Source organism: Labeo rohita, chromosome 21 (assembly GCF_022985175.1).
Source record: "Labeo rohita strain BAU-BD-2019 chromosome 21, IGBB_LRoh.1.0, whole genome shotgun sequence".
Classification (NCBI taxonomy): domain Eukaryota; kingdom Metazoa; phylum Chordata; class Actinopteri; order Cypriniformes; family Cyprinidae; genus Labeo; species Labeo rohita.
This window is the reverse complement of record NC_066889.1, coordinates 8,766,911-8,791,609: the sequence shown is the minus strand read 5'-3', so window position 1 is coordinate 8,791,609 and position 24,699 is coordinate 8,766,911. Positions and strand designations below refer to the sequence as shown.

Below are 24,699 nucleotides of genomic sequence, written 5' to 3'. Positions count from 1 at the left end.
AGGATGATGTGTTCAATAGGCGCCCTTTTGTACTATGTGGTCACGCTGCTATGACGCGGCGGCAGCGACGAGTCGCGCTGCTAGTGATGTCATAGGCTGTCGCCGGTCAGTACTGTGTAGTTTTTATATATAGGCTTCAGACACGGGTCATGTAGGAGACGTTTCCCCTCTAGAGGACGCAGTGTCTCGTTCCCTTCTCAGGGAACCATGGTTACATACGTAACCTGAGACGTTTATACTACATTTACTACCCTTGACCATCAATGTTTGTTTTAGAAATATAATATAAAAAAAAAAATTAGTTTTTATATTGTAACACCTTCACATTTGACAATAGTCATTTGCACAGACTTTACTATGGGTATAAAAAAAAAACACAATTTTGTTAAAATCATGCATAGTGGCTCCCTTTATTAAATAAGGACGATTTCTAAGCCATGTCTTTATAAAGTCCCCTTAAAACCAAGATAAGACAAAAATGCTCTTTGGAAATCATTTAAAAGAGGTATGCTACAACACACAGAGACAAAAGGGCAAAAAAATAAATAAATAAATAAATAAATGGAACCAAAAATAGACTACTGAGATAGCAGGGAGCAGGCAGGGGAGAAGGCAGGGGAGAAGGAGAGGCTGTGGAATAAGATGATAAGAAACTAATGAAGATGGATCACTCTCTCCGTGTTTTCCTCCGGTTGTAAATTAGTCAGCTTCTGGGGATGAACTCTGTCTCCTTCTCCAATAATCCGAAGTCTACAAACTTTATTTTGCTCATATCAGTCAGTCATTACTCTGACGCTAAAGGCCATGGGGTCATTCTCTTACCATCTGTGACTACAGCATTAGTCATTTTACACTACAGTCTCCAGGCTCATACTCGTTCACTGTAGTCTGTGAAGATTAAATAGACACACATTTGCTCGTACGCTATTAACCGATAATGAAATTCTTAATTACTTTTGATTAATATACACTAAAGCAATACAACTGATGTCTGATATTGAATTTAAACAACAGCTAATATCAAGTAATATTATATTTTATAATATATAATACAAAATGTGGCAAAAGTTAATTCATATCATTTTTTTAAATGTCTATGATACAAGCCTTTGTGTGTTAAAACCATTTTCATATTGAACAATATTACTGATTTGTGAAGGCTTTGTATGTTCCCAGCGTGCACTGCAGCATAAATAAATAATATGGTTTCTGGTACAGGAATATGCTTTTTCTTAAAAAACTTAATTTTATGATTTACCAAAAGAAAAGAGCTTATATATAATTTTGTTGCAATTAAATATTTTTATGTTGCAAGATATCTTCTTCTCTAGACCTGGAACCCATTAGAGATAAACAGTCATTTAAAACAGCTCAAAGAAAGGAGCAAATGAAAGATTCCTATGTTGCTAATTAAAAACCTGTAGTTGCTATGACAAGATTTCTGGCTGAAGGAGACATTTACCATTTAGTTATCAAACAAATCCAAGTTGGCTACAGTTGTTGAATTCAAAAAGTGTTGTCTTGCCTTGAATTTAGTGCAAACTGAACATTGTAGCAGTGTGAGGTGAGGTCAAAAATCTCTTGCATCATGTTTCCATGATATTTTTTACAGTGCATGTGTTTGCATGTTAATAAAGGACAAGGGAGAGATGTGGAAAGAAATAGATACAGAGTGATACAGATGGACAGACAGAAAAAAATGAAGTGATGACATGTAGGTGGATACAATGAGAAAATTAATGCAGAAAGGGTATATAAATATTTGCAATAGCATTATAAACCCACGGCATGGAATAGAAAACCTCTAAAACTGTGTTATGTCAATTTTTTTCTTCAGATTTAGACTTGCCAACATGAAGGGTATTTCAAGAACATTTTGCCAACAACTTGCTCAGAGAATCCATATCAGACAGAGAGAGAAATACAAAACAAGAAAAGGAAGTGAGACAAGCTCCAACAAAAAACTGAGAAAGCAAAACAAACCTCTCCACGGACAGACACTGAAGCAGAACATATTAATGTAAAAAAATGCTGTCAGGATGACTTTTGGCATGTTTTTGTCCTTCACTAAGCAAAGAACACAAGCCGAAGCCCTAAATCATCAATCATCAACAAATATAACCCGAATAATGTGAAATATCACTAGATGATTTCTCTTAAAGTTATAATTCATCAAAATATTCTGTACTTAGTTTTATGTCATTAAAAACTTTAATGACATTATTTCTTAACAGAAACAAGCTATTCATATTCCAAGCCCTGAGAGTGAGAAACAGACCAAATTTAAGCTTTTATTCACTGATAATTTTCCCCTCCAGTGAGCAGTTAACCACTGCAACAGAATTTGAACCAGATCAATAAACCAAATCATTCCAATTTGTAAACAAACACTTCAAACTGGTTTTGTGAAGCAGATCAACTGACTAATTGTAAAGATCTTACTCAAAAGAATAATTTAATTAAGCACTGCAACCAAATCATTGAGTTTGTGAGTTTGAACCAAATCATTAAACTGAATCCTTTTAATTTGCAAACAAATTATTCAAACTGGTTCTGTGAAATGGATCAACCAATTTATTGTGAAAATATGACTAATAAAAATCATTTGGTTAACCACTGCAACCTAATCAAGGATTTAGTGAGTTTAAACCAAATCATTAAACCAAATCATATAAAAGACCAACCAGTACAGTCTTCGAAACATCATCTTTTATGTTGCACAGAAGAAGCCATACAGGTTTGGAACAACATGGCAGTGAGTAAATGATGACAGATTATTCCTTTATGGGTAAATTAATTCTTTTAAAATTCCTATCAAACACTACAACCATTTTCAGCAGCAAACTGGGCCCATATCATGGTCATACAAAGAATCAACTTGATTACTGACAAGGGAGTGAAGGCTAATTAGCATGCAATATCATCCTTCTTTAACTTAATACCTGCTGGCAGCACACTGCACAGTCTGACAGGTGTTGCTGGAATAAATGGGCAGAGCTTCAAGGGCTGTGTGCCCGTAGGAGCCTATCTAGATAACAGTATGATGCAGACAAATGGGTGGCCCTGCTTTTCAGTCTTGCACTGATGGGTTCATTAAATATTTGGGCCAAATTCCACATTAGCACTGGGATGCTGTAGGATGTAAAATCAAAAGCAGAAACAGTACAGTACATGTCTAACCTTTTACTCTATACACATGTAAAAAAATTAATGCATGCTTCTCTCAAAACAACATTACATGCATGAAATATTAAATCGGCTACCCTGTACATGACCATGTCATGTATTGTTTCCATTCTAGAATAGCTCTGTTTTTTACGAATGTAAATCTGAATTACATGCTCACATTTAGGCATAAAACATCTAATTTTAATGTATTTCACATGTTTGTCTTTGAGGACCATAACACCCCTGCTGGTCTGTGTGTGTGTTTTGTTTGTGATACATATTACTTCAGTCTTTTCCTTAACCTGTGTTGTGACTGGCTGTTAACCCAATGTCACTGTGCGATGTAGGAGAAACTCAGAAATACGAAGGAGATAACGGTAAACAGTTTTTAATACATCCACATAAGGTTAATCCACATAAGGTAGGCAATATATACACACACACAGGTAAAGTTAAGACCAGACACCATACACTGAACAGACCTGAACTTAAGCAGTGGAGCAAATGAGGTTGATTAACAAGACACACATGAACCGAATGACATAATCAGACACAGATGGGTGCTATTTGCACTTCACACACGATTTATGATTTGCAAAGCATAAAGACATATAATTCAAATATAATAAAAGTTTGAATGAAAATCCCTGTAATTTAAATGACTGACAGTCATGTGTTCTCTAGCAACTTAAAGTGCCTTTCAAATGAGTTTTTAAAATTCAATTCCTAGAAAGACCAGAGCTTTCCACTTTTAAAAAACAATTAGAAACAAGATCGTTTCTTACCCCGGGCATCAAAAAACTCTTCGTCAGAGCTTTCAACAGATTCCTGGGCAATGTTCTGGAGTCTCCAGTGGGGGGCGCTATGTTTTCGAGTGGGCACTATAAAACAAAAAAGAGGAAAATTGATCACAAATCACAAAAACTGGCAGTTTAACAATAGAATGCTAGATAGTACAGGTATCTTTGGGGTACGAGAACATGAGACGCAATTTATTTTGACATAAAAACATGACCCTGTTAATTTCAGTCATTTCAGTCAAGTGTTAAATAGTTTTTTCCTGTTTAATTATAACTGCCAACAGAACTCCAACAGCCGCTTCACCATTTGTATAACTCCGCTTGCAATATTTCTCACAGCGAGCATCATGGCAGACACCCATAATTTATAATTTTAAAAATAATACTGTTTTGTGTCACAGAATGTAGGTTTAAGAGTTTTTTAGGCAAGAATGTACTTGTTTGGACTTCGAATATGCGGTTTGTTAAGAAAGATAACGTCTACCCTATTTGAAAATTTGCTTCAACGTTTTCAAAGATGTGAGATCCAGATTCAGTTCTCATGAACCTGCCGAGAGCAGTCTCACCTCGGCCAGATCTTCTGGAATTTGCTGCTGGCTCTGATGTCTCTATAGTGACTAAACATGAGATATGTTTAGTTTTGGGTAAATCTAACGGGCAGTCTTTGGTCTCATTAATCTATCATTTTTTTCCAGAGCAAATAGTTTTGGATGAGGGCAAAATCTCATCACGTTATATTTTATTTAACTTCAATGCTGCATATCAGAGCGCTGACTTTGTACCTCTATTAAAAAAGACTGAACGGAAGTTATTTTTACTGTTAACAATGGCTTGAAAGACGCAACCAACAAGCGCAACAACCAACAACCAACCAGTGCTGTCATCGGAAATCACCCTTAATTACGGTGGCCGAGAGAGCTCAACACACTGCAAGAAAACACATACAAATAGAAAAAGCACCTGCAAATTAAGAAAACATCATCAGGGAAGGGAAGTAGCCAGCTTACATAATGTTTCACAGTTACAGTAACTCAGCATTTCGTCAGCTTACTTAGGCTAATAATATATAAAAAAAGAGTTAAGGAATCATATGATCAGGATGTTAAAATAAATAGAATCATTCCCTTCAGAGAATGATAAGCATGTCCCAGCCTGGTTTGTCACTTAAGTTGTTGCGGTTTCCTTAAACATTTCCGATGTGGTCTGTGCGTATTTGCAGCGTGTTTCTGTTTTTGCAGCGCGTTTCTGTATTTGGTTGTGTTGTGAGTATTTGCAGCACATGTGCTATCAAACTGATGAAGATGTTTTCTTAATTGGCAGGTGTTTTTTTTTCTATTTGCATGTGTTTTTCATTTGCAGCGCACTGAGCTCTCTCGGCCACAAGTATGTATACAAGTAAGCATAAACTCACAACCAAAAAGAAGTTAAATAAAATAAAGACAGACAAATGTCAGCACAGTGGGTTATCTCTTCACCTGTTCATTTTTTTCTGTTCATATCATACTGACACACAGTTAATCTGCCACAAAACTACCGTAAATACTCTGACCATTACAATGTCCACAAGGCCAAAAGTTTCTAACAATATTGCAATATAGTATTTCAGTATACAATGAAGATATTTTTTATGAACCCACAATGTTTAAAAAGTTTCTAAAAGTCTTATAAAGCTTTGTAGATTTGTCACATTTTCACTTTTTCACAACTCAATCTTGTTGTCTCTGTTCGAGACACTAGCAGTGCTGTGAGATGAGAAGAGGCTGTCTTGCACTCTTTCTCCAATAAATTGCTTAAATAATATAAATGTGAGACATCATTAATAGTGTGCCTGTGGAAGAGTGAATAATCTAGTCCTAAAACACTGAACAAAAACACTTGGCATCTTTATGTTTTTTTCTTAAGGTCAGTTAATTAAATACAAATGCATCAGGTTGGCATAGACCTGAAATGTTTAGAGTTCTATGAAGTGCTAAGCAAAGAATATTCATTTATTTACTGTTTTCTCTAAACTACTCTAAACTACTACTTCCTCTTCTTTCTTACTTTCAAATGCAGCAAGTACAAGAAAACAAACAAAAAAGTGAGCCATGCTTACTTTTCCACATGGTACTTAAAGGTGTATTGGAGGAATTTTATTTAATATTTCATATTTCATAATTTGGAGGAAATGTTTGGGATTGTGCCCTAGAATGTGCCCTGGAAATGTGCGTGGACCTGTCTAACAGATAAAATAAAAAACACTGAAGAAACACATAAGCAATGTTTTGCTTACCCAGTAGGATATATGCCAAACATCACCTGACCAAACCTGGAAAACAGGTGTCATTGCTTCTGTATGTCGGAGAACATATTAACTGCCGTATTAAATAATGGTGATATTGATGGACTTTTAAGGTAATCAGTTAAACTAGCTAGCTGTTTTTATTGTTAATGCTTTATTCGATTTTTATATATAAATGTAAGTGAAAAGAATAAAAATAAAACACTTTTATATATAAATCTACATGTGTGACAGACATTGGTTATAATCATCTTCAGTGTCTACTTTTGACTACTTCATCTTGAGTAAAACAGCTTAAATTTCAAATGATGAACTAAAACAAATGTTGTTTTCATGTTGTCATGTTGTTTTAACACAAACTGACACTTTTCCACAACAAAAGTCACAAAAAAGGATTCCGAGTTCAGTGTATTCTGTGGCTTATATATACTTCAAATAAAAAAATAAAAAATAAAATCATGTTTGTAATAAAAAAAAAAAGAGTAAATTGCACCTGCTTAGAAGCATATTTTGTTATTTATGGTCAGACTCAGAGTGTGCTTTATGTGGTCCTTCAGAAAAATGCAACGTTCCTGTCAGACATGCTTGTACTTACACTGCTGCAGTCAAAGATACAACGGGCCAAGCACAAGGTATCAAGACTGACATTTACATGTATTTATAATGAATATCTAATCTTCTCTGGTTATGTGGTGACTAATGAACCTTTTGTAATGTTCTATGCATCACATCACACTGACTGAACTACTGAACTGTGCTGAATACACTGTAAAAACTCCAACTTGCAAATTGTTCACTCAGTTTAAAAATGTAAGTCAAGTGGACACATTTTTAAGCAAAATGTTGAGTTTACACATAAAAACAAGTTAACTCAGTGTTTACTATATTTTTCTCAATGAACACAAATAAGAAAGTTGAGCAAACTCAGTATTTTTATTTCTTCATTTGAGCGGTCAACTTGACATTATTGCGCATGCGCAAAGTGCCGTTGCTGAACTATACACGGAGTTTACTGCTTCAAACATAAACAACGATGGCAAAGGGAGCGGATGTCTTCTTTTAAGGTGAGTTCTTTCTACCCAGATTTTATATAGCAAGTAAGCCAAATAAACTACACAGTTAGGTTTGTAAATGTTCTTTAAAGAAAGAATAAACATTGTTAAATGAAGTCTGGCGGCTAACTAGTTAGCTAGCTTTGTTTTTCCCAAGCACGATCAGCTAACGTTAGCATTTGCAAGGTATGTATAGATATATTTTTATAGATACAGTTCAAGTGTCGATTAAACGAGTATATAATTAACCAGATAGAGGTTAATTATGTGTTGTATTTCGTTGTGCTAGGCGATATAACCTACTAGTTTATCTGGCACACAGTTGTTGTTTTTTTTTGTTTTGTTTTTTTGTGAATCCGCGATACTGGTGCATATATGTGAAAGTGCAAGACGTGTAAGATGATAAACGTGTTTATTGACACACAACCGAAGCGTGCAGAAAATATGCGATCACAGATTCATCTCTCTGTGGCAGCTTAGTTCGCTTAAATTGTCAAATACACATAAAGTTGTGTCAAAATGTGATTATTTACATAAACAATCACTTGTAGGTCTGAAATGAGAGTCAACGGAGAGATAAAATCGCCTGTGTGTCAGTAAATTTGATCCGTGCATTAACGTTAGTCTCATAAACCTGCTGATATTTGTTCCGTTAATGTTACAAAAAAATAAATAAATAAAAAGACAACACTCACTCCTCTTGACGGAACAAATTTAGCAGCTTCAATAAGAGTCAGTTTATTCCATACAGTGAAGATATGCAGTATATTTTTTATACATGTATTTTTTTGTGACTTATGTATTTATTATTTCTGACTTATTTCTGTACTGGTAAAAACTAGTCGTTATCCAGATTTTTATTATTATTTTTTTTTTTATGTTTTAAACATTTAATGTCAATATTTAGTAGGAAATATAATTTTTTATTTTTTTTTTACTGCAGGACACAAAGCCAGAGGATGTCCACACCAAGGGGATGAAGATGAGCATCTTAACTATTACTGGAAGATGATGTTGTCATCCACTCAAACCTAAAGGTGCCTAGGATGTAGTACTAGAGACGCAGATTGTGTTGGAATATATACATGGCCTTACCACTGCTGTTGCTGTCCTCTTTGGCTTAATTTAGATCATCCCAAAAAATGAAAATTCTGTCATCATTTACTCACATCATCATGTCATGTCGATCCAAACCCATATAACATTTGTTCATCTTTAATACACAAATATATAGATTTTTTTTAATGAAACCTGAGATATTTCTGTCCATTCACTGAAAAACTATTCACCTAAAATTCTGATGCTTCAAAATGTTCATAAAGAGATTGTAAAACGAATACATAAGAATCAAATGGTTTAAACAAAGTCTTCTGAAGAGACGTGATCACATTACACAGCACGCATTTCACACTAAATGCTGCTCCATCTCTGCAAGTGCTGTGAGTTTTAGCCTTATATAACATGTATTAAAAAAAAAAAAAAAAAAAAAAAAAAACAGAAATTGTATTATATTTTAGTTTTCTATACAGTGATAGCTTAAAAGCTATGTCAATTAGCACTGCATTATAAGTACACTCTAAAAAGATTGTTCTTTAAAGGTCTATTTAGAACCGAGTTTAGGTTTTTTTTTTTTTTTTTTTTTATTCCTGGCTTTTTTTTTTTTTTTTTTTTTTTTTAAATTGTAACTGTCAAAACACCTCATTACTCATTTTCTGGACATCAACTATCCAGCTACACAGACTATCAACACAGTTTCAACAGGTGAAGTTCTTTCTTACAATGTCTATAAAATTTTAACTTTCATATTGTAACTTGTTTCCCATTGCCAATAATGTCTTTTTTTTTTTTTTAGGTTCTTTTTTGTGTGACCAGCTCTGTTCGGTTAAGGATACTCTCTTCTCCACTAAGTAATAGAGGTAATGAGTTTATTCATTGTTAGATTTTTCTTAAAATTATTACTTGAGTCTATGCTTAAGTGTTAAAGCTATATAAAACTATCCCAATATTTTTCTTTTTTTAATATTTTGAAGGGCATACTGCTTATGTCAATTTTTGCTTATGGCCTTCATAAGCATAATTGTTTTTACATAAACACATGGACACTCTTTAACTGTAAACTCAACTGTGTATTTCAGATGCATCATATTCACAACCTCATCATCTGCAGAGAAACTGCCACTCAATCACACCACATTGATGGGCTTAAAGGCATCACAGAGGATCCTGAAGATACATTATTCCTGGAAATTTTGTCATTTATTTTCTATTTCTATTTTTACTTTCTGATGTATTTTTTCATGTTCATTGTCAACTGTCATTTATTATTTGTATTTAGCCAATAACTGTTTTTAGAGCATTTTCATTTTTGCTTCAAGCTCATGTCAATTAAAAAAATAAAAGTACCTAACTGAAACTACATGCTGTTTTGTTTAGTTTTTGTGTGAGTGTGTAAAACCCTAATACAGGCTAAAATACATAATAGGAAAAACAAGAATGTTAATAGATAATATATGTAAATAATATTAATAAGTAAAACTAGTATCAAAGGTATAAATATACTAATATTAATGAAAATAAACTATTTTCAAATGTACTATTTTCTAAATTCTATTTCATGCATCCCTACAATTGCGTCTCCTCAGGAGACTTAAACTGCTCAATTCATATTAACTTATATATTTATTTAATTATTTATGATCTCTTTATGAACGCTTTGAAGTTTTGGGTGAACAGCCTTTCAATACAGGGATAGAAGTCTCTCAAATTTCATTAAAATATTTAAATTTGTGTTGAGTGTAAACAACGGTTTAGAAAAACATGGGAGTGAGTAAATGATAAATTTTCAAAATAATTTTGGTTGAATTATTCTGTTGTGTTAATAGTTGAAATATTTTGCTTCTTGATCCAGTGTGTTTGTTGCATTATGGATGCACCAAAATAATAGATAGAGCAAGATGAACATTTAAAATGACGGTAAAGTTTAGCTTCCTTTAAATTATATAAAGGTTTTTTTGTGACTTTTGATTTAAAACTTAATGCTTAAGTCTGCAAAATTTTAATACTTTTAATGTTACATTTTTCTGGCACTTAAAAAAATAATTTTTAAGTGTGTGTTTTTTGTTAAGAGTGTTTTTATTGTAAATAGTCACCTCCTAGTTACATCATAGTTTTTGTGGAGAAAAGCTAAATTGTGTTCATTTTGCAGAATGCCAATAAATACTTTCTGTAATGATGACAAAATCTTGTTTGTGTTATATTTACAGTATTGTTCATACTGCATGCATTTGTATTCTTAAAGGATGTGGAGGAGCATACAATGTGGCTTAGTCTGGATGTAAGATTTAAAGTCATACAGTTAAATAGTAAAAAAAATGCAGTTGAGTTGGCTTAAAATACCAAAAACAACCGGCTGCAAAGCTTTTTTGAGGTTACTGAACTTCAAGCAAAAAAATTACTGGCACAACTTAGTTCTTGAAGTTCAGTAAACTCAAAAAAGCTTTGCAGCTGGTTACCTTAATATTTTAAGTTGAGTCAACTTAACAATTTAAGCTAATCTGCTGCAAAGCTTTTTTGAGTTTACTGAACTTCAAGAACTAAGTTGTGCCACTAAGTTGAGTCAACTTAACAAATTAAGTTAATCTGCTGCAAAGCTTTTTTGAGTTTGTTGAACTTCAGGAACTAAGTTGTGCCAACTCTGACTGGTAGTTCACTCAACTTCAATGAAGTTCACTGAACTTTTATATATGAGTTGGCACAACTTCCCTCCTTGAAAGTTGAGTAAACTCAAAATTGCTGTGCAGCAGATTAACTCAATTTTTTAAGTTAACTCAACTTTTTATTTTTTACAGTGTAGCAGTACATTGTCATCCGGGCCAGATACTTCTTTGCATCTGATCCAATAATGTCTGCGTATTACCTTTAGTTTAATGCTGACTAGGGCTAAGCTGTTCTTCCTCCAAGTAAGATTCCCCTAACCATAATTCCCTAACCCATTCTTGGTTGAAGGTCACAAAGCTGTTGCCTGCCACCCAATTAAAACACCTGGTGTCAACCTAGATGACATCTTTTTCTATAGACCACAATGCGACAGTAGTCTAGACCTGTTGTTTCAAGTTTAGCAAAACAAAGATAACAACAGTAACAGCAAGGCGACTGCAACTATTTCCTCGTCAGCCTTACAGCATCTGTCATACATCCCCTCAAGCACATCCAAACAGTTCCGCTATGCCTGTTTTTATCTTGTGGGAATTATCTTGCATGACACTTCAGATCAGGACTCCAGCGTGCACTGCTCCAAGTAGGCTGACACAGTATGTACAAGAATAAAAACAGCACCTGTGGTTGCCAGAATTTTACGATAAGAAAAATGGAAGCACCATTTTAGGTTTTATGAGACTGAACTTAAATTTACTGTAAAAGACTGCATCTGTATCTCATTAACTGATACAATGTTAATATTCCATCTAAAGTAATAAAATAAGTACCTATAATATATTAATAACCAATGTAATAATACACATGATGAGACAATTGATTCATGATGAGATGAATTATAATAATGTACATGAAGAGCTATTTACAATTACCCTTTCCACACGCTGAGATACATAGAGAGAGAGAGAGAGAGAGACTTTTTTTGACTTTTAAACACACTTTATTAAACATTTGAAAAAAGCCTTACATTACGCATCCAGCTCCTCACATTACAAAGTTATCAAGAAATCTCTCACTTCACCTCACCAGTTAAATATTAATTCCCCATCCTCACAAAATGATAGCAAAACATAATTTATACACCATTTGAACTCAAAATCATGCAAGTTATCAGTCATTTGAGAGAATCTATATTCCATTCTTATCCTGAACTCCATCAAAGCAGTAAAATATCGGAGAACATTTATATTTTGCCCTTCAGCAGCCAATCTGCGAGACTTCCAAATGGCTAGTTTGGCTTGCCCCATAATAAAATTGGCTAAGGTACACTGTCGACTGTTTGCTCTTGAATATTTACATCCAAAAACAAACAGTGTCCTGCTAAAAACAAAACCCAAACCTCCAATTAATCTTTCGAGCAATATAAACACTGGAGCTAATCTAAAACACTCAGTAAAAACATGAAAAACAGATTCAGATAAAGAACAAAAATAACAGGATGGAGAAACATTCAAATTAAATTTGGAAACATGAGAATTAGTGGGCAGAGTACAATGTAACAGCCTCCACTGTAGATCCCCAGAACGTTTAGGAAGAGGGCCCTTATACAAAGTCCTCCAAGAAGGAGAGAGCTCAGCAGGGATTGTTAAAAATTCCTTCCACTTTGTGTCACTTCTATCTTTAATTTGGTCAAAATAAACTGTTTTAACACATATATGGTAGAGGTCTCTCTTTCCGGCCACCTGAAAATTGAGCTCCTGCAGCCTATTAAAGGACAGCAACTTTCCTTCCTGATCGTTATAAAAACAAACATTGAGAGACACAAATAACTTGGGAAAAGAAACCCTGGATGGACCCCCGGACAGAAAACAATTAATAAACAGGAGAAGTGTGGAGGGAAGAGCTGCTGTCAGCCCACCAATGAACCGTTCTATAGTTCTAACTGACTTAAAACCAGCCTGACTGCAGATATCTACCACTGACCTCCATACTTTAGAAGAAGTGTCAATTAAATCTGAAAGTTTAGTCATTCCTTTTTCCATAAAGGATTTCACAAGTGCATTAGAAGAATCAGTATTGTAATCTAGTAGAGAGTTATAGAATAGTGGTTCTTCCAGGCCAAAATGATTACTCTCATCTCTACCTGATTTAAAAATGGACCAAGAGTCTAGCACAGAATTATAAAACATTACATCTGATGAAAAATTTCCGCTAAAAGTGGACATTAAAAACAGCTGCCTGTCAAGACCAAATCGACCAAAAGTCCTGAGCAGAGCTAATCCAAACAAAACCCATGGCTTAAAGGCCACAGGATAAAGTAAAGTTTGGACAGTCTTTAGCCTCAGAGATTTAACTTTTGCCACCAAATCAGCCCTTGTCCCCCTTCATTAACTGGTAAGTAAAGACATGCAGGAGGAAGCCAGTTATAACCATCCCAAAAGAAATCAACAAACATTTTCTGTATGCGCTGCAATAAAGCTTTTGGTGGGTCAAGAACACTTAAGCGATGCCACATCATGGAAGCTGCCAGATTGTTAATAATACGCACTCTGCCTCTATAAGACAACTGAGGCAGAATCCATCTCCATCTATTTAACCGACCAGCAATTTTCTCAAAAAAACCATCCCAGTTTTTCTGAATAAAATGATCAGTCCCGAGAAAGACCCCCAACACTTTAAACCCATCCAAACTCCATGAACAGCTCTGAGGAAGTGCTGGAGGCCCTCCATTCTCCCAATCTCCCAATAAAAAGGAGGCACTCTTTTGCCAGTTAATTCGGGATGAGGAGGCTTTCTGATAGATCTCCAGGGATTCACGTAAATTCACAATGTCCTGAGCAGATCTAATAAAAACAGTAACATCATCAGCATAAGCGCTCAGTTTCACAGTTATTGAATCTGAAGTGGAAGGAAAAACTGAAGAAATACCACACAGCTTGTTTCTCAATAATACCAATAAAGGTTCAATTACAATAGCATACAGAATTACAGAAGACAGCCCTTGAACAGCTATAGAGAGTTCATCAAAAGTCAGAGGCTCGTCCAACTTGGATTTGTCTCCTTCCAAAAGGTGAGGTAAATCCTGTAAAAGAAAATCAGCCATATCCTCATTGCAGGGTTCCGCTCTGTAAAGATCCTCATAAAAAGACAGTGCGTAAGAAATAATTCCATGTGCATCAGTAACTCTCCTTCCCCCTGGAAGTTTCAAACAACCTAGGACACTTCTATCCAGGGTCTTCTTCTCCATGTTGAAAAAGAAAGCTGTAGGAGCATCCATACTATTAAAAGTTTGAAATCTTGCACGAATCAGCTTTTCCTGGGCTCTGTCCTCCAAGAGGTTATGCAATTGAAGCTTGCTGTGTTCAAAAACCTCTGTGGTAGTCTCAATATCCCCATTAGTGTTTAGCCGAAGTATTTCTTGTTCAAGTTGTGCCATCTTATTGTCCAAAAAACGTTTATTGTTAGCAGTGTAGTTCTGGCAGAAAAGTTTGATTTGAACTTTACCAATGTCCCACCACTGACTCAGGGACTTAAACTGCACCTTTCTCTCTCTCCAGATCTCCCAGAAAGCAGTGATAGAAAGAACAAAGTTATGATCTAACAGCAATTTATTGTTAAATTTCCAGTATGAAAGTTTCAAAGTTTTCATAGAAAATGTGACATCAACAGAAAGAAAATGGTGATCAGACAAGGAAGTAGGAAGAACACTGCTATTATAAAATTTATCTCTTTGGTTTTTCCGAACATAGATCCTGTCTAGTCTAGCCCCAGAAATCATGTTGGAATTTATTTTCAACCAAGTATATTGCCGAACCTGAGAAAAAGATTCTCTCCAAACATCTACAAGATCATGATAAGTGATCAATGATCGAAGCTTGTCTGCTGAATGACTATGTGGTTCTTCATGATTTCTATCCAAAGTGTGATCTAAGGTGCAGTTAAAATCTCCAGCCACAACAATAATCCTATCCTGAGGAACACCACTCAACGCAACTTCAAGTTTTTTGAAAAAAATAACACGTTCAGCCCCAATATTGGGAGCATACACATTAACAAAAGAAAACTGAGTACCACAGATGGTTATATCAACCCTCAGTAAACGGCCAGACACCAGCTCAAACACACTTACTGTTCTTTATATTCAGGTGCAAACAGAATAGCGACCCCTGCACTAACACTGGAGCCATGGCTCAAAATAGCGTGACCCTTCCATTCACTCAACCATTGTGTCTGATTAGTCATATCTGTGTGTGTTTCCTGCAGAAACACCACACCTGGGTTCTTTATCGTGATATAATCAAAAAGACGGGCCCTTTTTACAGCATCACGACAGCCATTAATATTCAATGAGCCAAACCTCAAAGGCCCCATAGAAAAAAATATTAAGAAAACAGTCAATAAAGCTGAACCACAGGGCCAGGGGTGCCTAGGACATAGCCAAACCATACTCATTTTTTACCTTGTAGTTGCAAAACACTTCTAACATTACTAAGAAGCTTCTTGAGCCGGTACCGTTTGGGTTTGTCAAGTTCATCAAAAGTAGCTTTTCTCATAGCCAAAGTACAAGACATCAAAAACAAATCCAAATCAGGGAAGTAAGACTCAATTTTTGGTTTGCGAAGTCCTTTTGTAACATCAAGAAAGTGATTGATCTGCTGAAGAGAATAAAGTTTGATCTTACCTCCAGAGGCCGGTTCTGTATCCATCCCATCATTTTCCGTTAACTCAATGTCCTCGTAGTCATTATCAGAATCCTCCATTTGCCCCTTTAAATCCAATAATTCCTGAGATGAAATATCATTTGGAGTGATGAAATCATCGGTTATAGTATTTTCGTTTTCATTAATTTGTTGAGGCGAATCGGCAGGCACGAGCTGCGAGCGCCCCAGGCTTGTCCCCGCACGCGGGGCAGCGGGCGTCTGACTCGGGCCGGCCGCCTCCTCCACAGCCACTACGGGGCCGCTTTCAGAGGACGCCGACAACGGTCTCTCCACGGACGGATCATCCGGCACAGAAGGCGCTCCGGCCAGCTGCAGTTCTGGTGCTACAGCGGCCACAGCAGGATCCGCGCCGGCCGCCCCCCCCCGCTGCTCTCCGCACCAGCGAGCGCGGCCGTGTCCGCCGCCGGTGCCGGCCTATCACGATTCGGGCAGGTTTGCCTAATATGTCCAAAATCCCCACAGACAAAGCATCTCATGGATTCGGAACTGATAAAAATTGTGTAATCTTTACCATCAATGTTTAGCTTTGCTGACAAGTTTAAAGGATTGCTTTGAGAGTTCAAGATCATGAAAGTTTGACGGCGAAAGGACATTACATGTTTAATTTCCTGGTTTCTACAACCAAGAGGAATCATTTTGATAGGGCTGGCTATTTTGCCGTACCTCTGGAGGATTTGTTCTAATTTTTCATTTTTAACGAACGGGGGTACGTTAGATAAAACAACCTTCTTAGATGGGCTTGACAAAGGTAAAACAGGTACAAACGTGTCATTGATAACCAAACCAGACTCGATTAGATCATCCACCATTTGGCTTTCGCTAAGAAAAAACACAATGGCCTTATTCATACGGGAAGCAGATCTGATATTAGCGCCCCCGACCGCCGCACTCACGGCGATTAAACAGTCCTCCACCGACACCGCCGCATCAGGCATACATTTACACCCGTGCTTAAGTGTTAAACGCGAGAAATCTCCCGCGTCCAACACCATTCTACCAGCTTACTGACCGAAGTCAGTAGAAAACCTTTATACTACACCTATATACCACGTTTAGCAAACTAATTAAACTAATTAAAGGTGAAAAGGAAGGGAAAATCTCACTCAACCAAGGAGGTACTCTCACTCACGCCAATTTGCTTCGTCCACTCACTCCCAGCATGTACTCCGACTCAGAGAGAGAGAGAGAGAGAGAGTTGTACACAATTTCATTAAAACAAATACAAAAGGGAATTGTATGAATGTACGTTTTGTCATGGTGAATTATAAAATGGCCGTTCATTTTTACTTTCAAAAACGTTACTTACTGTAAAATTATATAAAACGTCCCATTAGATCCATTACAGTTTTTCACCATGTATAGTTGAATGGATTTATACCTTCTACATGTTGTAGAAATAGGGTCCCTCACAAGGAAATCATCATATTCGGTTGTCATGTTAGTAGAACCATCACGAGATTAAGTATTTCCTAACAGGCATTTCAATGATGTCCTCTTTCCGACACTTTGGTGAGCCTGTGTCTACTATAGCCTCAGTTTACTAGCTAATTTAAGTTGAGACTAGTGTGATCCTTTGCTGTTGTAGTCTGTCCACTTCAAGGTTTGGCATGTTCTGCATTTGGAGGTTTACGTATTTACAGCGCTATAGTGCATGTTTATGTCAGTTACAGGAGTACATTTAGAAATACAGTTTCAATCTTTCCACTGCTAAATTTTATATTTAATTCAATGTGCTACTTGTTGTTGTGTTTCTTTGTAAATATGTCAAATTTACTAGCAATTTCCGTGAATTTCACACCATTTTTCAGTGTGTAGTGCCATGCACTACTGTTTGAGCTACAGAAACACTTTTATTTAGTTCATTATTTTGAGAAAAGAGAGAAAAATTAATGTAAAAGAGTCATTCCACGAAATCGGTGCCTTTTCCACTAGGAAAAATAAAAAAATAAAATAAGTTTAATCAACATTTTTTTTTTTAAATATCCATTAAATAAAGACACTTTAAAATGACAAGAAATTGTATTGTGCCATCTCAGCCTATGTAATTTATTATTTTATGACTATATTTCTACCTTATGTTTTTTTTTTTTTTGTCAACCCTGTTACAGACACAAGCGTTACTATATACTATAGTTTAATTAGAACTATGTGATAGTTTTCACATATATTGAGCAGCATTTTAGTCCCTCTTTCACTGGCATTGTTTCAATTTTTGGATTTATTTATTTTTATTTTATTTTATTTTTATTCCGGTCTGCCCGCCACCAGAGGTCGCCTGTACATTTCACGAACAGTTCACACGACACAGATTTTTGCACTACACCCTGGACTACGTCTCCCATCACCCATCGCGCTGATTGCGCTAACACCTGTAGCCAATCAGACGCTCTATATAAGCCCCAGACTTGTCCCTGTGACTCACAGAATATTGTGGTTTTGCATTGTTGTTTCGCGTGTCTCCCTAGTTCCCTAGTTCCCAGTGTTTAGCTTTCTCGCCTGGCCATCTCATTTCGTCTGTCTCGCCGCCTGCCTTTTGGACTTCTCGCTCGTTTCAGGGATTAGCCCTTTGCCTTTCCCCCCCGGATTATGTTCGCCATTCATCGACCCACACTTGCTGCACAGACTATCCCCACATCTTGCCTTCGCTTTATAAACTGAGACACGAGGGTCCGCGTGCATCACTCGTGGAGTTTATGGATTACGCATTGCTGAGTATGGGCTCATCTTTTACTGTGGGTGTCGCGGAGGAGGAACGTGACATCGCGGTTGGGACAGCCGCAAGGTTTATAGCCCACCGCTAGCCCCAGGACATTCAAGTGTGTGCAAAACCGCATGTGAAATGGCGGCCGCACCGGAGCGCGCTCACATAATGGTGGCAACAACGGAGCCCGTTCTCAAGATGGTGGCAAAGACAAAGCTCTGTGTCACTGCTGCCATACCCGAGTCAAGTCAAGTCAAAGTTGTCATTCCTGTGTCAAGTCAAGCTACAGCTGTGTTTCCTGAGTCAAGTCTAAGCTGTCGTTCCTGTGTCAAGTCAAGCTACAGCTGTTGTTTCCAAGTCCAGTCAAGTTACAGCTGTTGTTCCCGAGTCAAGTGAAGTTACAGCTGTTGTTCCCGAGTCCAGTCAAGTTACAGCTGTCCTGAGTCAAGCACAGTCAAAGCTGTTGTTCCTGAGTCATGCAAAGTCAAAGCTGTCGTTCCGGAGCCAAGTCAAGCCACAGCTGATCTCCATGAGCCAAGTCAAGTCATTGATGATCTTCATGAGCCAAGTCAAGTCACAGCTGATCTCCATGAGCCAAGTCAAGTCACTGCTGATCTTCATGAGCCAAGTCAAGTCACAGCAGTTCTTCATGAGCCAAGTCAAGTTACTGCTGTTGTTCCAGAGTCAAGTCATGTCTCGCTGGTTGCCCAGAGTCAAGTCACGTCTCGTCTGACCGCCCAGAGTCAAGTCACGTCTCATCTGACCGCCTAGAGCCTCGTCACGTCTCATCTGACTGCCCAGAGCCTCGTCACGTCTCGTCTGACCGCCCAGAGCTTCGTCACGTCTCATCTGACCTCCCGGAGCCTCGCCATGTCTCGTCTGACACCCCAAGGTCACAACCTATCATGATGGCCAGCGTGCTGGACCCACCACTAGTGTCTGTGTGGGCTGCAAACATCCCAGTGGCATCAGCGCCTTTAAAACCAACTATTAAAGAGGTCCTGCCATCCTCTGCTGATCTTCTTTATGAACTCTCACCCTGTCCTGTTCCGGCCATGTTTGGACTCTCCCTGTTATGGCCACGAAGGCCGCCAACGAACTCTCGGCCCATCCTGTCATGGCCAAGGTGGCCGTCAACGAACTTTCTGCCTCTCTCCTTGTCGCTCTGTCTGCCTCTTCTGTCCCTGTTCTCCCCAGGTCCCAGTCCATGACGCGGGTGCCTGCTCTGTCCTGGAGGGTTCCAGCGCCTCCTGCTCGCCCTGGAGGGCTCCTGCTCCGCCCTGGTGGGCTCCTGCTCCGCCCTGATGGGCTCCTGCTCTGCTGGCTCTGCCTCAGTCTCCAGGTCCTCCACATGGACCTGGCCCTCCAACCCTCGCTTTGTCTCGCCCCAGCCCCACCACTCCTCTGGATTCTTTGTCGATTGGAGCGTCTAGAAGCCGCTTCTTGGTGGGGGGCTCTGTCATGAATCCTGTCCGATCCGCCCGCCACCAGAGGTCGCCTGTACATTTCACAAACAGTTCGCATCACACAGACTGTTGCACTACACCCCGGACTACGTCTCCCATCACCCATCGCGCTGATTGCGCTAACACCTGTAGCCAATCAGACGCTCTATATAAGCCCCGGACTTCACCCTGTGACTCACGGAGTATTGTGGTTTTGCATTGTTGTTTCACGTGTCTCCCTAGTTCCCTAGTTCCCATGTTCCCATGTTCCCAGTGTTTAGCTTTCTTGCCTGGCCATCTCATTTCATCTGTCTCGCCGCCTGCCTTTTGGACTTCTTGCTCGTTTCACAGAATACCCCTTTGCCTTGGCCCCCTGGATTACATTCGCCGTTCATCGACCCACGCCTACTGCACGGACTATCCCCACGTCTTGCCTTCGCTTTACCTGTTTGCTATTGCTCCGACCCTGCCTGTTTTCACTATGTCTCTGTCTCATCTCAATAAAAGCTTGCATTTGGATCCGCTCACCTCTCGTCTCCCTCTCCACGTTACAATTTTAACGTCCTGGGGACGGCTAAGGCGCCAGCGGGAGCACTCGCATATTTCCAGATGTCAGCAAAAAGAACTTGAATTACTCCCTCAATTTTGATTGGACATATAAAAGTAATACATCACCTGAATCTGTAGAAAGTTTACTTTTATTTGTGTATGATCAACATATTAACAAATGTTTGTGTTTTTTTTTTTAAATAAATAAAACATACAGGGTGTCCTTTCAGTCTTCCCAGTCACTAAAATGAACTAAAACTCAGCGAATACATGACAATACAAACAGAACACGAGCGAGGCTACAGGCAGCTGACGAGAGGATCTCGTATACAGTGTAAGTAATGTTTCTTATTGGCATTAGATAATGTGTTGTTGTGACATAAACTTGAACGCATTTACTAGTTGGACTTTTCCAAAACTATAATTCCTGACAAAAATATGTGAAACCGAGTGCAACATTTTGAAATATCATAGGCAACTTTTCAATGCATCTGTAGGGCATCAGGAATGTTTTTGTTTAATAAACAAATTGACATACAAGTAGGGCTAATGTTTAGACAATATAAAAGTAATGTCTAAGAATGCTTAGACTAGTCTTTACTGTTGAATACTCTGTCTGCAAATATCTGCTCAAAAGTGTACATAATGTGCTTAATAATAATTTAATTTCTCAGATGTTGTTTTTGTATTATAATAAATACAAAGCATGTGTTCATATGATAGCTATAAAATCACATGGGCAATATTAGTGATTGCTAATGTAACAATGTAGTTGCTCCAGGCCTATCAACATGCTCACTGATTTATTCATTCATTTATTTTAGTGACCAGATACCTATATGAATATTTTTTGGGATAGAAATTATAGAACTAATGATTTTATTTAGCAAGGATGCTTTAAATTGCTCCTGATATTAACATGCTCACAGATGTTTTTTTGTTTTGTTTTAGTTGTTTGTGATCTGATACCTGCACAACAGATGAATCCTGCAAACTTTTCCTCTGAGTGCACTGAACCAACATCAGATCAGGTATGATTTACTTGTTTCACTTGTTGAACAGAATTCAGAAAACAGTTTTCAGGAATGACACAGAGTCTGTTCACATCTCTGTGGTAAGATCAGTGTGCTTAATAATGTGTCTTTGACCTTCATAATGTATGTTTATATTATACTGTGTTGTAAATAAAATACAGATAATCTAAAACCCCAATCTCTGAATCTTCTCACATTGTTTCTTACCTGACAGTCACAGTCTCATTGATGGGCCATTAGTGGAGGGCCTTTTGTCTCTCAGGTATGAATCACTAAATATTCAATGGCCATTGTCACTCCCTCGCATATTCCCTTTCGATCACAAAACACGTCTTAGAAAATTTAAATAAGTATATTGTTTTTTGCGAACAACTGAACGAGATGATTTTCACATCATTTTGTAGAAAAAACTCTAGCCTACCACATCCAGTTCTCAAAAGTCTTGTGAACTAATGTTCTGAATGTGTTTCATGGCCTTATTTCAGTGACTTAAAAATTTTAGTTTTTCATTAACCACGCATAAACGTTTTCTCAAAAACACAAACATGTACATTAATGTTGCTTGCATATTATTGTAGCCCAGTTTGTGCTAATTACAGTGTAATCAGACTTTAGCCATTAATATGTTTTTAAGATAATGAAAAAAGCACAAATGTCAGGGCATCTCAAAACTTCTCCAGGGTGCCAAAACACCCTCAGACCCCAGAGGATTAAAAAGGGCTTTGCCCACAATATAATATAGTTAAAGTTACAATTAGACATCCTGGAAGCTGTTTTAAATATAATTTTTACTATTTTTATGCAATTAATGATATCAGCAGGATTGACGTCATAGTCAAAGGACTGACCAGAGTAACAGGGATGACAGGACACACTGTCACAGCGTGGTGTGCGGGGAATGAGGAGTACTGACGAGGAGGTCCAGGACATGCACATTTATTAAATAATCCACAGTATAAACAGGAACAACAAGGAATCCACACGCAACACAACATAAAGAGACTTTAAGCAAAAACGGAGTGACAATACAGTGAATGACAATACAAGAACCGACAACCAAACGGTGAACACAACCAAACTTAAATACACAGACTAATCAGGGGGAGACAGGTGTGAATGATCAAACAGTGACATAATAATTAAAGACGGAACAGGAAAGACCAAATAAGGGCATACAGTTGCAATAAAAATTATTCAACCCCCCAGAGACTGCAGTACTTTACAAATACAAGCTTTTCTGAAGATCCAGGACTTTATAAAAATTGCATCTACAACAGTTTAATGGCATATTAAAAGTTATAATGTCAATATAGAATGTAATGTTTTTGAGTTATAGGATTTTTTAATATCACACCTGTGTCATAATTATTCAACCCCTGTTCAACATTGCCGTTTTAAGTCACTTATTTTTTATGGTAGGGAACAAAATTGTCTTAAAACACAATTAAGCCTTTATAAACTTTATTAAAAAACAGAATTAGCTTGGGGTGTGACACATACATACGGTTAGCCCATGCATGTGCTGAAGTTGAGTCGCTAATATGACACAGTCAACAGAGCTCTCACAAAAACTATAGAGAAGAAATTGTCTTATTTTATTAGAAAGTCTAAGGCTACATTAAGATTTCCAAGACATTAAAAGTTCCTAGAGATGCATCTGGCAGCCTTATTCCTTAGTCTGAAGTGTGTTGTACCAGAAAACCTTTGAGGGAGTTGAACAAAAAAAGCACAATACCATAAAATGTTTGATCAGAGCAACTGAGAAAAACCTGCAATGTACAGCCAAAGACTTGCAATATGACCTGATGAAACAAGGAAAAACATTTCAAAGCAGTGTATGAAAAGAACACTAGACAAGTATGGCCTTCATGTTGGGGCATCTTGCCGAATACCACTCTTGAACAAAAAGAACAAAAAGGCCGACCTGAACATGCTAAAATTCATTTGGATAGACCTGTGGAGTTCTGGAATGGAATAAAAGAATGTTTCATGGAGTGATGTGACCAAACTAGAACTGACCTGTGGATCAGCGGCATGTCTGGAGCAAAAAAAAGACAAAACTTATAAGCAGAAGAACACCATCTCCATCGTCAAACATAGAGGTGGATCAGTCCTGTTATGGGGTTGTTTTACTGTAGCAGGAAGTGGAAAACATGACCGTATGAAGGATATCATGTATTCTTTGAAGTATCAGGCCATTTTGGCAAGAATTGTGATACTTTTGATGCAATGACTGAAGCTGATGATCAATGGACTTTCCTGCAGGACAATCATCCTAAAGTATACATCAAAATCTACTTATGCTTGGTTCAGGAATCAGTCATAGAATGTTCTTGAGTGGCCTGTTCATTCTCCAGATTTAATTCTCATTGAAAATATTTGGTTGAATTTGATTAAAGCAGTGGCAATGTGAAAACCAAAGATTATCAGTGATATGAAAGCTTTTTCAGGCAAGAAATGGGCCAAGATTGCAGTAGAGAGGAGACAGAAGCTTCCAAGCACTTTCAAGCAGCGATTATTGGTGGTTTTAAAGAATAAAAGATTCTGCACCAAATTTTACTTTTGGGGGTTGAATAATTTTGAAGATGAACGTTTAGAGCCAATTTGATTTTTTTTTTTTCTTACATTACTTACTTACTTACATTCTCAGAATTATTCAAATGTGTAATGACAAACTTTCTCCAATAGTGTACTGACGTCTTTGTTGAATTGTTTTCACAAAATTTTGTTCTCTGGATCAAAATGTCTTGCAGGTCAAGGGGGTTGAATAATTTTGATTGCAACTGTACATGGGGAAAAAAAAACACAAAACAGTCCACAGGGTGTGACACACACATTCTTCAGCACACTGCACATATTTGTTTACATGATACTGTAAAGTTGTACCACTTTAAATTGCATTATATTGTTTTGCACTTACTTGGCAAAGTTGTATGACAATAGTAAACAGTCAATTTTTCAGTTAGTCAGTTCATTTTTGATTTAGCACATTACATTTCTAAGAGATCTAATGTTTTAAGTGTATTGTAATTAAGTTTTGTTATAATGCGTTCATCTGTTTGTCTGTGTCCCCTAACAGAACTTAAAATATACTGATCTGGTTCAGTCATTAGGCAAGGAAGATGATCAGATCTTGGTCTTTCATTTGAAACCAGACCAAGATCTTGATGCTGAAATTTTGTTTCACTTTCTTGAACATTGCAAGACTGGGGCGAGGGTCTGCAGTCATCGTGCTGCTCTTGTTTGTAATTAAATTTACATGGATACATTATTGTCAATAATGTATGGGGGGGA

The 24,699-nt window shown here is 37.4% G+C and overlaps 1 protein-coding gene across 3 annotated transcripts in view; it reads right to left on the bottom strand.

Moving 5' to 3' along the window:
* plrdgb (PITP-less RdgB-like protein) overlaps positions 1 to 24,699 on the bottom strand; it is a 184,624-nt gene that overhangs the window by 115,960 nt on the left and 43,965 nt on the right. For all 3 annotated transcript variants that reach the window (XM_051093322.1, XM_051093323.1, XM_051093324.1), the window contains exon 2: positions 3,954 to 4,049. In XM_051093322.1, coding sequence (XP_050949279.1) covers positions 3,954 to 4,049 — 96 coding nt within the window. The remainder of the gene's footprint in view (positions 1 to 3,953; positions 4,050 to 24,699) is intronic.